General features: G+C 36.3%; 1 protein-coding gene across 4 annotated transcripts in view; it reads left to right on the top strand.

The window, feature by feature from the left end:
* LOC114361889 (protein orai) overlaps positions 1 to 14,410 on the top strand; it is a 51,350-nt gene that overhangs the window by 34,280 nt on the left and 2,660 nt on the right. For 2 of the 4 annotated variants that reach the window (XM_028317105.1, XM_028317104.1), the window contains 4 exons: positions 9,662 to 9,900; positions 11,794 to 11,995; positions 12,645 to 12,798; positions 13,735 to 14,001. In XM_028317105.1, the coding sequence (XP_028172906.1) occupies positions 9,662 to 9,900; positions 11,794 to 11,995; positions 12,645 to 12,798; positions 13,735 to 14,001 (862 nt within the window). Of the gene's footprint in view, positions 1 to 1,593; positions 1,781 to 9,661; positions 9,901 to 10,009; positions 10,143 to 11,793; positions 11,996 to 12,644; positions 12,799 to 13,734; positions 14,002 to 14,410 lie in introns of those variants that run through there. The other 2 variants (XM_028317106.1, XR_003656634.1) reach the window with 2 other exon arrangements.

The raw sequence follows: 14,410 nt of genomic DNA, 5'->3' as shown, positions 1-14,410 counted from the left end.
ATCTATTGCAATCTATTGTCTTTAAAATGTCTTTTTGACACTTTTGTAAAAAATTGAGAAATCCGTCAATAACATATCACGTTATAAATAATACAAAAATGACTGAAGTGTATTCAAACAACGAATAATTTAATCAAAATGGTGCTTGGAGTGTCTGCAAGACGTCTTAGACGAAATGCTTGATGACGTACCCTTAGCGTTACACCAAATGCTCTACCACCAGCAGGATGGTGCTCCCCCACAATAAGAACGTCAAGTGCGCGAATAATACGTTTGGTGAACAGTGGATTGGACGAGGGGGTCCAGTAGCTTGGCCACCACGATCCTCGGACCTAACACCAATGGACTATTATTTTTGGAGTGACTTGAAACGACCTGGTATGCGCAGAAGAGATAAATAGTGTAGGTAAACGTGTTACGTGAATGGATTGTTTCAGCGAAAGTGTGAGACAAAACGTTTATGTGTTGCGAAAACTAAAACGAAATAGGTACCTACGCTTCGCCGTGCTAGACTGTGCCTTCATCAGAACGGAGTACACTTTGAACACTTGATTCGCAGTAGGTACGTAAACTTTGTAAGTAGGAACTTATAAATAAATGATTAATTTATTGTGAATAAGGCGATTTCTTTTCATACTTAATTTATTAATTTGTAAAAATAGGGAACAATGTTATAAATTAATTAAAAGCCTAATAATTATTACGTATTTTTGACGGTCCCAAGCCCGTGAAGTAGAAACTGAGAGTAGAAAGGAAAATCTAAAATCAACTGAAGAGTATTTTAAAATAATTATTATGACTGGATAAAAAGGCTGGTACCCAAAGCCATAAAACATCACAGATTAATAAGAACTAGGCCACGCCCACTAGGTTTATTCCAATTGCGCCTGTAGAACGTGCGAGACAAAATTGGTTTATTCCAATNGATTTGGATAATTCAAAAAGATATATCTTTCTTATGTCTTAAAGATTAACGTAGATACTAGTTTTATTGAATTTTCTACAACAGTACTGATCCTCATTTGTACTGCAAAACCAAATTTACTAAAAACTCAGTGTACTTTCTTTATGGGAGTCTCTTGTTTATCTTAAATAATAGGTATTGTTCCCTACTTTTATCTCTGTGAATATGGCAAGAATGCAAAGTAACACGGTGTATAAGTACAGGATAAGAAAGCAATCAAATTCAAGCTAGATCCACCCTGTATAAGGAAGGACCTGCTACAAAACAATGTGCAAAAAATCAAGTTGGTAAGTTAAGCTCAACATAGATTATTTTATTAATTACTTTAATTAACTTTCATAAAAACAGCAAGGAACCTACTGGTTTTCCCAAATGTGATCTAGAAACCAATTTTAGATGAACAAAAAAACATTCGGTAAAAATTGAGCTTCGACCCGACTACAAAGTCCACTTTATGACTGTTACAAAACGGGTAACGATTTGCCGTAAGCATAGAAGATAGAAGTCAAAGCGCGATCTTTTATACGGTCGAACGTGTAATGCCGCATCAGTCGCCATTTTCCGGTTGCGGCGGTAGAGCGCGTCGAGTGATTTCCACAACTTTCCCGCCAAATTTTCGCGCGGTAAATTCTAGGACAGAATCTATGGTTTCTAAGTTTTATTTTTTTTATCAAGTTATTTCATGCCAGTGTGGAGTGTTAATAAAATTGAAAAAAGTAAAATTGTGTTGAGTGATTACTTTTATTTATATTTTTGAAATAAATAAAACTATGACTTGAATAGTGAATGTTTGCTGAATAACTTAAAATGATAGAGGTGGGTTTGGCAAGGCATTGGTCAAAATACATTGAGTTTGGTTTTTGAATGTAGGTACCTAATGGTGATGGGTTCCTATAACAGTGAGTTTGTATCGGAAGTTTAAAACTCAAGTGACATTATATTAGTTAGGTATCTAAGTAGGTACCTACTTAGTAATTAAGAAACACCTTACGTAAATAAAAAAAAGTTTAGAAGTTGTTCAAAGCTTTATCTGTAAATTCTAACAATCCTGTTCTTAAGTTTCTGAATCTATCTTGTAAATATTATATCTTAACATTTAAAAAAAACTTCCGAAATTTAAAACCCGGTTATCGTTACTGCTTCTAGGAAAGATGGTCCATAAAAAAATAAACGAATTCGATAAACCTGTAGTTACATTTAGAAATAGAAAACGAACTAATGGTACACTATTAGAGCGAAAAAACCGGTAATCAATTTTTTGGTTAGCTATTTTTACATGTGTTTTTTCTTCTATCGCGTCTTTTTTTAACTCAACAAGATGAACATAAAAACTTGACAATGGCAACAGTAATTTTTCACCCATTACTATGAGTAATTTTCTGTCCAGTAAAAAATAAGATGACTATGAGAGAATTTTCTATGATCGCTTAGCGATAAAAGCTATAAATTGTGCGGTTTCAGTTAAATTTAACTTTAACTTGTCGTTTTACTGACAGTCCACCGGACAGGTGGATTTACCGGACTATACCAATAAATAAATAGGTGCGAGTCCAGTCGTGTCGAGATGAGGTTCGAATCCTGCATCCCACTTAACATCAGGTGCGATTGTGGTCAAATACCTGCCTTGTTATGCATAAAAAAAAAAAAAAAATCTCGCTGAGGGCAAGTCATGCGTATGGGCATATTTTAAGCGCAAAATCTTGATCGTTTACTAACAGTATAGTCACAAAGAAAGAAATACTTAGTAACATTTATTCTTTTCTACTGAATAAGTTGTTTAAATTTTTTTCTATAATTTAATTTCATGAAATCTTACAGTCACTTGAAAACAACACCTAATTTCTCTGTTACTTAATCTAAAACATCTACCTGTTGACCGCCTTGAGTATCCTCAATATTATATTAATTCACATAAACGCGATATGCACGTGCATTATGCACATTATTATGTCTTAGGGAAGTTAACCATAATCTTATAACCATTTTTGTTTAATGCGGTTTTCCTATGATATGGCAAAACTGGTTGGCAAGGTGAGAGCTTATTGTAGAAGTTTATCATTTCACTATAACTTTATGATGTAGCCGTTTAATATAAACTTTAATTTCCGCTTATCTAAGAATTATTACAGATTAGCCTACTTCCACTTGGAAACACATTAACTATGATGTTATGTGTGATTGAATCTCTATCCGTTCGAAAAGTAAACAATACATGCAGAACCTATCTGTCAACTTTTATTAAACACAATTGACAAATAATAGAAATACAAGTTAGAAACAGCACAACTTAGGCTGCATTATCACCAAGAAGCAGTCTCTTCCAGACATAGGATAGTATAGAGACATAGATATTTCCATCTTCGATGATCCATAAAATACCATCCATAAAGTACCTACCTACAATACACAATAGATAATTCTGCGTTTCATAAGTTGCATTCTTCGCTCCAGTCTCGTTATCAATCGTCAAGTGTCCAATACCACACCACTTCCTTGCCAAACAAAGTGTCAAACATGCGTTTTTTCGTATAGTGTTCGTAATGTAAGTGTGTCTACAACACGTACAATTTTCAAAATTTCTGTAACTAGGTACTTATTTGTGAAAAAAAATCCCTCCAAGTTGTTCTGTTTCAATGCTTATCAAAGTCCAGTTTAAAGTCTGCTTGAAATTGCTGAAATATTTAAATCTCTAGCTATGCATAAAGCAATGGATAGTATAAAAACTAGTTAAGTCTAGCTAGGCTTTATTTAAACGGTAATATAAACCAGTTAATAACTGTGGCGATAAATACTGGAAATGTAAAGTATCAATTAATTCGGTGAGACTAAACCAGTTAATAGACAGATGAGACCGATACCAACAGGTTCCCACTATGTGACTAGCTGAATACGAAAATAACTGCAATGAATAATCTTGGCCCATAGACAACTCGCGAATGAATTATGTAAATCGATGTTTAAATATTTATTCGTTTCATTATCGCTGTTTGACAGCAGCCTCCGCTAGTCACGTGACTTCCATCTAAACAAAAGATGAACGCATTTTTTAATTACGACAAAAAGGGTCAAAGGATTCGATTTTTTTTTCAGAACTAATTAGGCAGAGCAATATGTTTTTACTGTGTTTAGTAATGTAATCTGATAAAAAGACTGTAACAATCACAAATATTTGAACTGTGCAAACAATAGGTACCTTCCGAGAATTTGTTAGTTTCTGTGGTACATTATGTGTATTTTCACAACAATTTCTGGCTTTAATCAAACAAACTACATTTTAATTAATTTTTTCAGGACTAATTCTTCATTTTAAACGCACAGAAATAAATACGTAGTTGTACGATATTCTGAAAAATACCATATTATGACAATTGTTCGAGATGATTGCGAAGTGGATGGTGTTTAATTTAGAAGTCAATGATATTACAGAACTATTTTTATATAATATCATTGTTAGAAGTACTCAAATAAACGTTTGAGGTTGCATTATTTTACCTATTTACACGAGCACCTTGTGATGTACCTACTAGTTGTAGTTAACGCAAACTTACTACAGTTTAAATATCATAAAAGTAAATACGTTAACTAAATTAATAAAACATTGTGTTGTGAGCGTGACAACTGGCAGTTGTTGGTGTGTAATCATCCGAAAAAGGCGCGTATTGTAGTAAACTCGTGTAATTTTTTTATGTGATAGATGGCAGACGAGCAGACGGATTATTTGACGTTTCGCGTAGTTTACATGACAGATCGCATCGCTAATCAATTGACTTCTTCTGTGCGCACTGCAGCTTCGTAAGCGCGGAAAAGTGGAAATACTTGTCCAGTGAAACTTTCAGGTAGGCCTCCATTTACCTGCGTGCTAGCTCTGTGTTATTTGGTTATATTAAAATTAAATCTTTTTGTTTTGACTGTGGACTGTGTTTACTAATGTAATCTGATAAAAATACTGTAACATTTACAAATATTTGAACTGTCGGAACAATAAATTATACCTTCCGAGAATTTAATAGTTTCAGTGGTATTTGTATTTTCAGGCTTTAATAAAACAAACTACTTTTAAATACGACTGCGCAACGCAAAAAATATTTTGTAATAGATATTTTAATAGTTAACTATAATAGTGATAATATATATATTAGTTTTTAAGTCATTTTAAGTTATAGTGATAATAACAAAGAAATAACGATAAAATATGTGAAATACTTATTGTAAAATTTTGTAACAACTAAGGTATCGTTGGGTTTTTAAGCAAATGATAGTTTTGACCTAAGCACGCGGTAGGTAAGTTTATTTTGTCAGGAAAATACATAAAACTAACTACAACCTCCTACGCGGCACGTCAAGGTAACCACTGTGGGTTCTTGTGCAGTTGTAATAGGGGCGAGTTTGCAACAAAAATGGGTAGCCTGGTGTGCTGTCGTGTGTACCTAACTAGGTATAATGTAAAGAATCAACCTAACAAAGAAGTTATTTTCAAACCTAAGGTGTTAATTGCAATTTATGTGTAAAACACTGAGTTCTTTCAAAACGTTTAATTAGACACATACAGGGATTCAAAATTCCATGATTCCATTCCTTTAGTAAGTAGTGACACATATGTTTCTATATGATTTATTTCTAAAAAAGCTTAATATAAAAATAACATAATTTTAAGCAGGGTTCGAAAATATCCGATATTTATGATATATATCCGATATATATCGGATATATATCATAAATATCCGATATTTATGATATTTATCAGATATATATCTGATATATATCATAAGAATATTTTCGAACCCTAGGTTCGAAAATATCCGATATATATCCGATATTTATGATATATATCCGATATATATCGGATATATATCATAATATCAGATATATATCCGATATATATCGGATATATATCATAAGGATATTTTCGAACCCTGATTTTAAGTAGGTACACACGGTCACAGTGTTAACTATCCATTTCCGTTTTTGCTCTCGCTGTCATCAAATGGTGATTCTTTGCGATAGTACGAGACGACATGACTAGCAATGTCGTAGAGATGGGTTTCCACCCGGGTAAAAACCCACATGAGGGTAAAAACCCAATAAAAACCCGTTTCATTCCACCCGTGGGTGTTTACACCGGGTGAAAACAAATAATTTTATAATTATTTCAATTGGTATCTTTTCTTTATTTTTATTGAATTTTTCTCATTTAAGTTTATTGATTAATAAGTATAAAGTCAAATTTAACACTAATATGCATTTATATCGTGGACAAATCGTAAAATTGATCACGTTATGATGATGTGACCAATTATTTTATAAAATGGTGTTATTTCAAGAATCGTTGAACCGATTTAGAAGAAATTTAGTAGGAACACAATAATTTGTGATCATGGCAAGGACATGGAGGGGAGGGGGGGGAGGATGCCAAAGATGCTAAACTCTCTCTTTGATGACATTACGGTATAAAGTTACAAATAACAACACCAACTACAAAGTACTTCTGCTTAAAAACTTGAAATCGAACCGCCCTTCCGCCACTGTAACGCATTGTAACGTTTTTCAAGACCTCCTCTCCCCCCAGATTGCATTACGTAACACTAGAACGCCCCCTTAGCAACAAATACCACTTCTCACTTTAAAAAAACGCTATTTTTGTTTTCACCCACCAGAATGGGTGATAATGGGTAAAAACCGGGTTTTTACCCAAATCACCCAGTTTTAACCCAATCGGGTGAAATGGGTTTTTACCCACTACCCATCTCTAGCAATGTGTAGTTAACACATTGCCGATAGTACATACTAACAATTACATATCTTTTCGTTTTATAATTAATTTTCGTCGCCCATTTCAAGTTTTTTGCAACGGAATGGTCAATGGAAGGCTCAGCCACAGCTCAGTGGTCAGAGTGACTGTGAAGTGATTCATAATATCAAATAGGTGTTTGTTATTTAAATAGTTTACTGTTCTACTATAATAATACGCATGTACAGTCAGCGTCAAATAGTTCGTAACGCCCAAAGTAGCCAAAAAGTTCGCAACACGTCTTTGTTACAATTGGAATAAAGTTGTGCGAACTTTTTGGCCACTTTGGGTGTCACGAATTATTTGACGCTGACTATACCTACTAGACATAATAAAAACCTGTTGAGTAGTTAGTCATGTCGCAATTTAAGTTAAAAACTTGAGTTTTTTGTAAAGTACTCAATACTCCTACGTTTTAAACAAATATTCGGTCATCGCACGTGACTGGAAAAATCCATTCATAAACATTATTGGTATTATTAAGATTGATGGGAAGGACATAGGTAGTCGAAGACAAGAAGCCGAGGGTTCTATTCTCCGTCCAATCCAAATAAAAGAGAGGTGTTTGTTTTTATTGTGTGAGATTAGGAAGACCAGAAAGGCTAAAACAGTGGATCTCATATCTACGATACAATGAAAATAGGTACTTAAGTAGGTACCTACTTAATTATATCTTCTTTATGGTAGCGCATTTTCTTACATAACTTTTCAATTCCTATCATTGGAGGTCCGAAAATATTTCTCATACAATTTGATACCATAATGATCATTCTTCATAAAAAATTTAAAACCTACATATTTAAAAACATAATCTTTGATATTCATAATATCACTAATCATACACTTAGTTTTTACTAATATTTGTTTTCATAAATTTTTCTATACTAATGATCGAAACTCATAATCATTCGAATAAATAACTATAATATTCATAAACGTGATGTATCCTAATATTTGTTTTCATAAATTTATTACTCATAAGTGTATTTATCCATATTATTGAAAATCATGATGTCTATATTCGTATTAAATCGTATTTTAACATTAAATTAATTTGAAATGGTCCAAAACAGGCAATATTTTGTGCCACAAAACTAACGTGACAGAAACGAATCGCTGCAAAACCGACTCCACGTAGTCTTGTCTGCCCTACCCCTAGAGTGTAATTTAAAAGCCGGAGGCGCGGAGGGAGGGCAGCCCTCGCCCGCTGTAACGAGGCTCAGGCGCCCGGGTGAGCTGGAGCGGCTGAGGCTGGTCGCCGAGGCGCCGAAGGCGCCGATGGCGATCCAAAAAGCCGAAGCTGCGGAAGCAAGCGTGGGCACCTGAGCCTCGTTACGCAAGGGCGGAAGGGCTGCACATCCCGCAGCGCCGGAGACGAGGAGATACCAATGCATGCTGCATGCTTGCTTTCATGCTGCATGCTCTGCATGCTTATCTACTCTATTAAATTATATATGATTTTTTTAAAGATACGAGTATGTCTGTTATAAAGTAAATTATTCTGAACAACAACATTATGAGTTGAAGTATGTTCTTAGTAACAACATTATTAATTAAAACAATATGATCAATGAATGTTATGAAGAAAAAAGATCTGAAAATAAAAATTATGTATTTTAAATGGTTCTTGATAGTAACAGTATTGATAAAAAAAATATGATTACTAACTGTTATGAGCTCCGATGGTAGTAATAAAAATGTATGAATAAAAAAAGTATGAAAAATAAAATTATGAAGAGAGATTATTATGAACACAAATCGGTAGTAAGATAAAGAATAGGATTTAGAATTTTATGTGAGCCAATATAGAACCCTTCTTTATTCTTACAAAAAGCTGTAATTAGAGATTTTTAAACAATCTGCAGAAAATAAATAATTTTAACAAGAGACAACGCAAATTTTTAATTTTATTGTCATTTAACGGCACTTGAGTATGTTAAACTTAGCAAAATACGTACAATGTAGGTACTTATATGTATAGCACCGTGTGGTGTGTAGTTGTTTCTCGTAAAAAGTGCAGTCAACTGGATAATAACCAGTCTACACATGTCCGTTATGATTTATCCATAACGTATGATTACTGATAGGCCATCAGTCATGACGGTGGCCAATGTCAATGATGCCTCAATCAGCTAAATTGCCGCTGTTGATGTATTTCCCACGCTCGCTTTGACAATGTCATGGGCGAGAGTATCTTATTTCTTTCTTACATAGGTATTTATTTTACCAGTAAAATTACTTAGTCACGGACATTGAAGCATTTCCTACCACACAGATAACAATTAGGCAAGGATACTGTTATTATATATATAACTTTTTTTATTATTATTTTTACATTTTTTATTTTTAAGCTTGTAGCGCTTTGGACCTGCTCTGTAAGCTTACAAGTGTTATGTACCTCATACTAATAAATAAATAAGTAAATACACTGAATGGCGTTAACTGATTTCGGTAAGATCTTTTTATACAGGTCATAATTACTTAAGTAAATAAATAAATATCCATGCACATTTACACTGCCCCAAACTTAATAAGGAAAGCTTGTGTTGTGTACCTGGTAAATAAACAGATACAGTGTTCATTGAATATCAAAAACGTGCAGCAAAATATTTGTTTTACCTGCGTTTGTTTACCTGGTAAATCAATGCGCGTATTGTGTAGGTATAATGTTTAAAAAAAAATGATTGCCCACAACTGGAATAATAGTCTAGCTAGTGGGTGCCTTAGAGATCATAGCGGCTGTTGCAGGCCTGATGTTCACATATTTATTGGTCCTTTAGTCGCTTATTACGACATTCAGGGAAAAAGTGGGAGTGGTGGTCCTATCCAGTTTTCATTCCTCTTCCAGAACCACATGGCATGTTAAAATTCTATGCTATAACTAATGGAGAACTCCTTTATCTTTCCAGATATCCGAGGCGAGCTTCGTGACAAGCGTGGAAGAGTCGAACCGGGTGGACCAATGCACACAGACGCCACCTAGCGGGAAGGGCAAGCCTCGCACGCTGCAGAGGTACCATACCTCCGAACACCTCTACGAGAGGTCCCATAGAACCCGCTTTAAGCACGATACGAGACCCAAGAGCTTGGGGCTGAGTGACACGTACCCTCTCTTCGCCAAGCCACCGAGTTATGAAAGCCACCCAAAGTAAGGCTAGCTGTAAGCAACTTTTTTGTTTTCTTACAAAAGTATAAACTTGGCTTTGTTTTTACCCCACGTCCGATAAAGCGGGTCCTATACGACCTCTCGAAGAGGTATCACACCTCCGAACACCTCTACGAGAGGTCCCATAGAACCCGCTTTAAGCACGACACGAGACCCAAGAGCTTGGGGCTGAGTGACACGTACCCTCTCTTCGCCAAGCCACCGAGTTATGAAAGCCACCTAAAGTAAGGCTAAGCTGTAAGCAACTTTTTTGTTTCCTTACAAAAGAATCAACTTGGCTTATGTTTGTACTCCATGTCCTAAACTAGTACAGCACTCGGGGCGTAGAGTGAGATTAAGTACGTCAAACGCATTCCTTCGTTAAAAATATGTCGATTTTAGTTCTTGAAAGTTTCCGTTAGTCGCGCTGTATAATCCGTTGTTAATTAAACTCAAAAACAAAATGTTTCACAGAGAAACTAAATAAGTTTTATCGTTAAATACGAACTTGTCACATTGCATAGGGAGTCAGTTCATTGTTTTAAGACACCTAAAAATATAAAGTATTTTTCTTACAACTTCACACAATGGATTTTATATACATCTTTGACACAATGTTAGTAGTTAGGTACCTAATGTTATCTTTATATGTATAATTTATTCTTTGTTACTGCAAGCCACAAAGTTATATACCTAAATATTTAAAAATGTTGTCAATCAACCATCACTTAAAATTTTGCATTTATTAATTTAAAGTTGACAACTTTTAAACAAATCTACAATCAAAATATAAATCTATAGAATTGACGGTAGAAAACAAACACTATGCGTAAACAATTACCGTCAGTCAAATAAGGTCATAGCTACATAGTAAGAAAATTTCTCGTTGTAATAGAACGTAAACAATGTGTTTAATGAAACAAAGTTATAAATAAAGCAGTGTTACGTCAAGTGAACAAGGTTCTGGTTTTGCTTAGTTCTTCTACTTCGTTATAAAAATAATAGAAAGTAAGTGTTACTGCATGATTACAAAAACAATAGGACTTATATAAATTTAAATTCAAGTGTATCAATATTTCATGGAAGATTAATTCACGAGAATTTCGGTCTTCGGTCAACGTCTTGTAATTGTAGTCTTCCGTATGTGTCCACTTAACCAACATAACTTACATAGCATTAATTAACTGGTATGAGGTAGGTACTTTTATATTAAAAGCTGCTTCCCCCGGGACAAACTTGACCTTCACTGGTTGGGTTTTTTTTATTGGCGGTCAAGCTGTAGATCCTGGCTAGACAGGAGTTGCAGCGGTGGGAAGTTGGGAACAAGAAGTGAGAATAGTCCCGTTATAAGCTGCTTGCCGTCATTAATTTATACCAGACTGTAGGCTGCAGTAGCGGCTATAGATTAAAAAAATCAGTTTCCATTGTACCTACTTCATTGTTTTTTTTTATTTATGATAAAATAATGGTGATTAGGTACTTACCTAAGTATTCATGAATCTGTTAAATCTTTAATTTTGGGATTCGCGACCGGAATAATTATTATTACATACACTTACGCTTATGGTTAGTTGCGGGATCACATTCACACCCCATTAGGGGCAATTACGAGGGGTTTTACAACAAAAGTAATGAGAATGGATATTTCTAGCCATCACAAAAATCTTTAAAAAATAGGTAGGTAGCTAGAAACTGGTAAAAAAAAACATTTAAGTTCACCATTGCGATTTGCGTTTAAGAATTACATTCACCTGAACACAACCAGTTATTGTATTTTCAATATCTTATTTTCTTTTATACTTAATGCCAAATGCCCTCAACAGTATTTGAAGCTCACTGGTTTCGCCAATAACGTTTGAAGACTGTGATGTTTGAGCCATAACCTTCTGTCCCCAGGTTCAAAGTGAACGTGACTGACAGCCCAACGATCTCAATCACACCGCCCCACAGTTTGGACTACGCCCCCAAAGCGGGGTGGGGCAGCCCCAACGGCAGCGCGACCCCCAACGGGATGGTCTCCAGCCGGTCGGGGGCCACCACCGTCCTCCTGAGCCCTGGCTACCTGCAGGGCCCTTGCCAATGTAACGCGTCTATAAAGGTACGTGACTGACAGCCCAACGATCTCAATCACATCGCCCCACAGTTTGGACTACGCCCCCAAAGCGGGGTGGGGCAGCCCCAACGGAATGGTCTCCAGCCGGTCGGGGGCCACCACCGTCCTCCTGAGCCCTGGGTACCTGCAGGGCCCTTGCCAATGTAACGCATCTATAAAGGTACGTACTTCGTACCTATTTGTACCTTAGGTTCCTGAAGTATCTTGCTGTAAACACCGTGGGATATAAATGTTTTTAAACGTCAGCGATAAGTATCTGTGTTCTTGATGGAAGGGGTTTGGAATCAGGAAATCTCTTTCTCAGTTCAAAAAAAGTCTTCAAGTACATAACACGACATATTCAATTACCTACACACGGTACATGTAATTTACTAATATATTAATATTGCACACATCACACAAGGAGCGGTTATCATACGCGTGCGACTGATACAAATCCTCAAGTCCATAGTTCTCTTCAATTCCTTCTCTTCATTCCATCTGGACAACTCAACTTGCTAATTTGCTCTCCCTCTCCAGAAAAGACAGGAACTGAATGTTGAGATGTTCCTGGTAAAGTCCATTGTTAAGTCATCTATAAGCATATGGGTATATGTAACACCAAATGTGACGTACCTATATTTCTTTATTGCAGAGCGTAAGTGAAGTAGCGTTAGCCATGCCAGTGTCAGCAGGGTGGACCGACGAGTCGCCGGCGACGGGCCCATCCGATGGCCTGTCGTGGAGGCGGCTGCACATGTCGCGAGCCAAGCTGAAAGCTACGGCCACCACCTCCGAACTGCTATCAGGTGAACCATCTTTCATTTCTTTAGGAATTTAAATGAAATATGATAGGTCTGATAGATACTGGATGCGGGAGACATTTTCTTTGTCCTGTAGTGAACGTCATTTGGCTGAAAAGAACGAAATTTGATGGGTGTTGATTGCCATCACAGATACACTTCTCCAGATATCTACGGGTCTGCTTACCATACATCAAGGTCCTTCCAAATGTATCTCAAAACTTGATTCAATCAAACTAATACATAGTTCCAGTTTGTTCAAATTGTCGTGAGTGAGCGTGACTCAAATGGAATGAAAATATCGTCCAATATGTAAATCATCACATAGATTTAGCAAAGATGCTTTAGCACTGCCTTACAACACAGCAGTTGTTCATGTTAAAAAGATTCGACTGTTGACCTTCATGACTCATTTTACTAATAGCTGAAGTCATTTCCGTAGATTTTAGCATTTTTTATTGACTCTTCAACGTCTAATCACTGGAATCGCCATAATACATGTCTATTACCAACTATTGGAGCCTTTGCATCTATACTTATTTGACAATTTATACATAATCCTTATAAAATTCCATCGAGGAATACTTTAATTCGACTTCTTCATACGAAATACCGTTTTGGCTTTTCTAACCTGTGATTTCCACTGAAAACCAATGTCCCAAAATTTCGAAACATTATTTTCGTCTTAAGCCCAGAACAGACGGTGAAACTTTTGAGTTGCATCTAAGTTTCTGCTATAGCGTCCGTTGAGAGATCACACATAACGCGACCAGTTTGAAACTTTCAGTTTCAGTTCATCAGAATCACCACAAAGTTGCAGTTTCGTTGCAGTTGCGTTTCACCATCTGTTCTGGGCCTTATACTTATGTAGTTTTAATTTGTTGATGTAGCCAATTTCCGATAATTTCAAAGGTATCAATAATTTTTGTCTATTTCTCACAGGCTTCGCCATGGTAGCAATGGTGGAACTCCAAATCAACGAGCCGACGAACGTGCCAGAATGGCTCTTCGTAATGTTCGCTGTCTGCACCACCGTGCTGGTCGCAGTCCATATCTTTGCACTCATGATCTCCACCTACCTCCTGCCGAATATCGACGCGGTGAGCAAGATGGAGACTCCTGGTGGCCCGGCGAGAGCCCTGAGGGACTCCCCTCACGAACGCATGAGAGGCTTCATAGAGCTCGCGTGGGCATTTAGTACAGTTCTTGGTAAGTATTCGTATGTAGATTTTAAATCCAGTATCTGGGTCATTCCATNAGAGTTGACATATTTTTGTGGAATGGCCCATCTAGGTAATGTAGCTAGCCTATGTCCGTGACTCTCAACTTGGCATGGGCGGGGCAAGGCAAACTGACAGAACGTCGTCGTAGCCTTCGTCACCATGGGTAACGATATTGCTGAGTGAGGTCCTATTGCAATGGACATTGTCCCTGATCAAATTCCTTTTTTTTCATCTTTCTTTGTGTTTTCTTGGGATATATTTATTTTGTGACTAATCTAAGAAAAGGAAGCGGGTAATGGCACTGTCCTCCGGTTCAATTCCTGGTCAGATCATAGTTTTCCATTGAAATTATTCTCTTATCAGAAAGATATTTAAGCAAGCGGAAGGCGTGGGTT

The sequence above is a fragment of the Ostrinia furnacalis genome, unplaced genomic scaffold (genome assembly GCF_004193835.3).
Source record: "Ostrinia furnacalis isolate ACB-3 unplaced genomic scaffold, ASM419383v2 OfSCF6054, whole genome shotgun sequence".
NCBI lineage: Eukaryota > Metazoa > Arthropoda > Insecta > Lepidoptera > Crambidae > Ostrinia > Ostrinia furnacalis.
The sequence above is the reverse complement of the archived record's forward strand: the minus strand, read 5'-3'. Positions and strand labels throughout refer to the sequence as shown.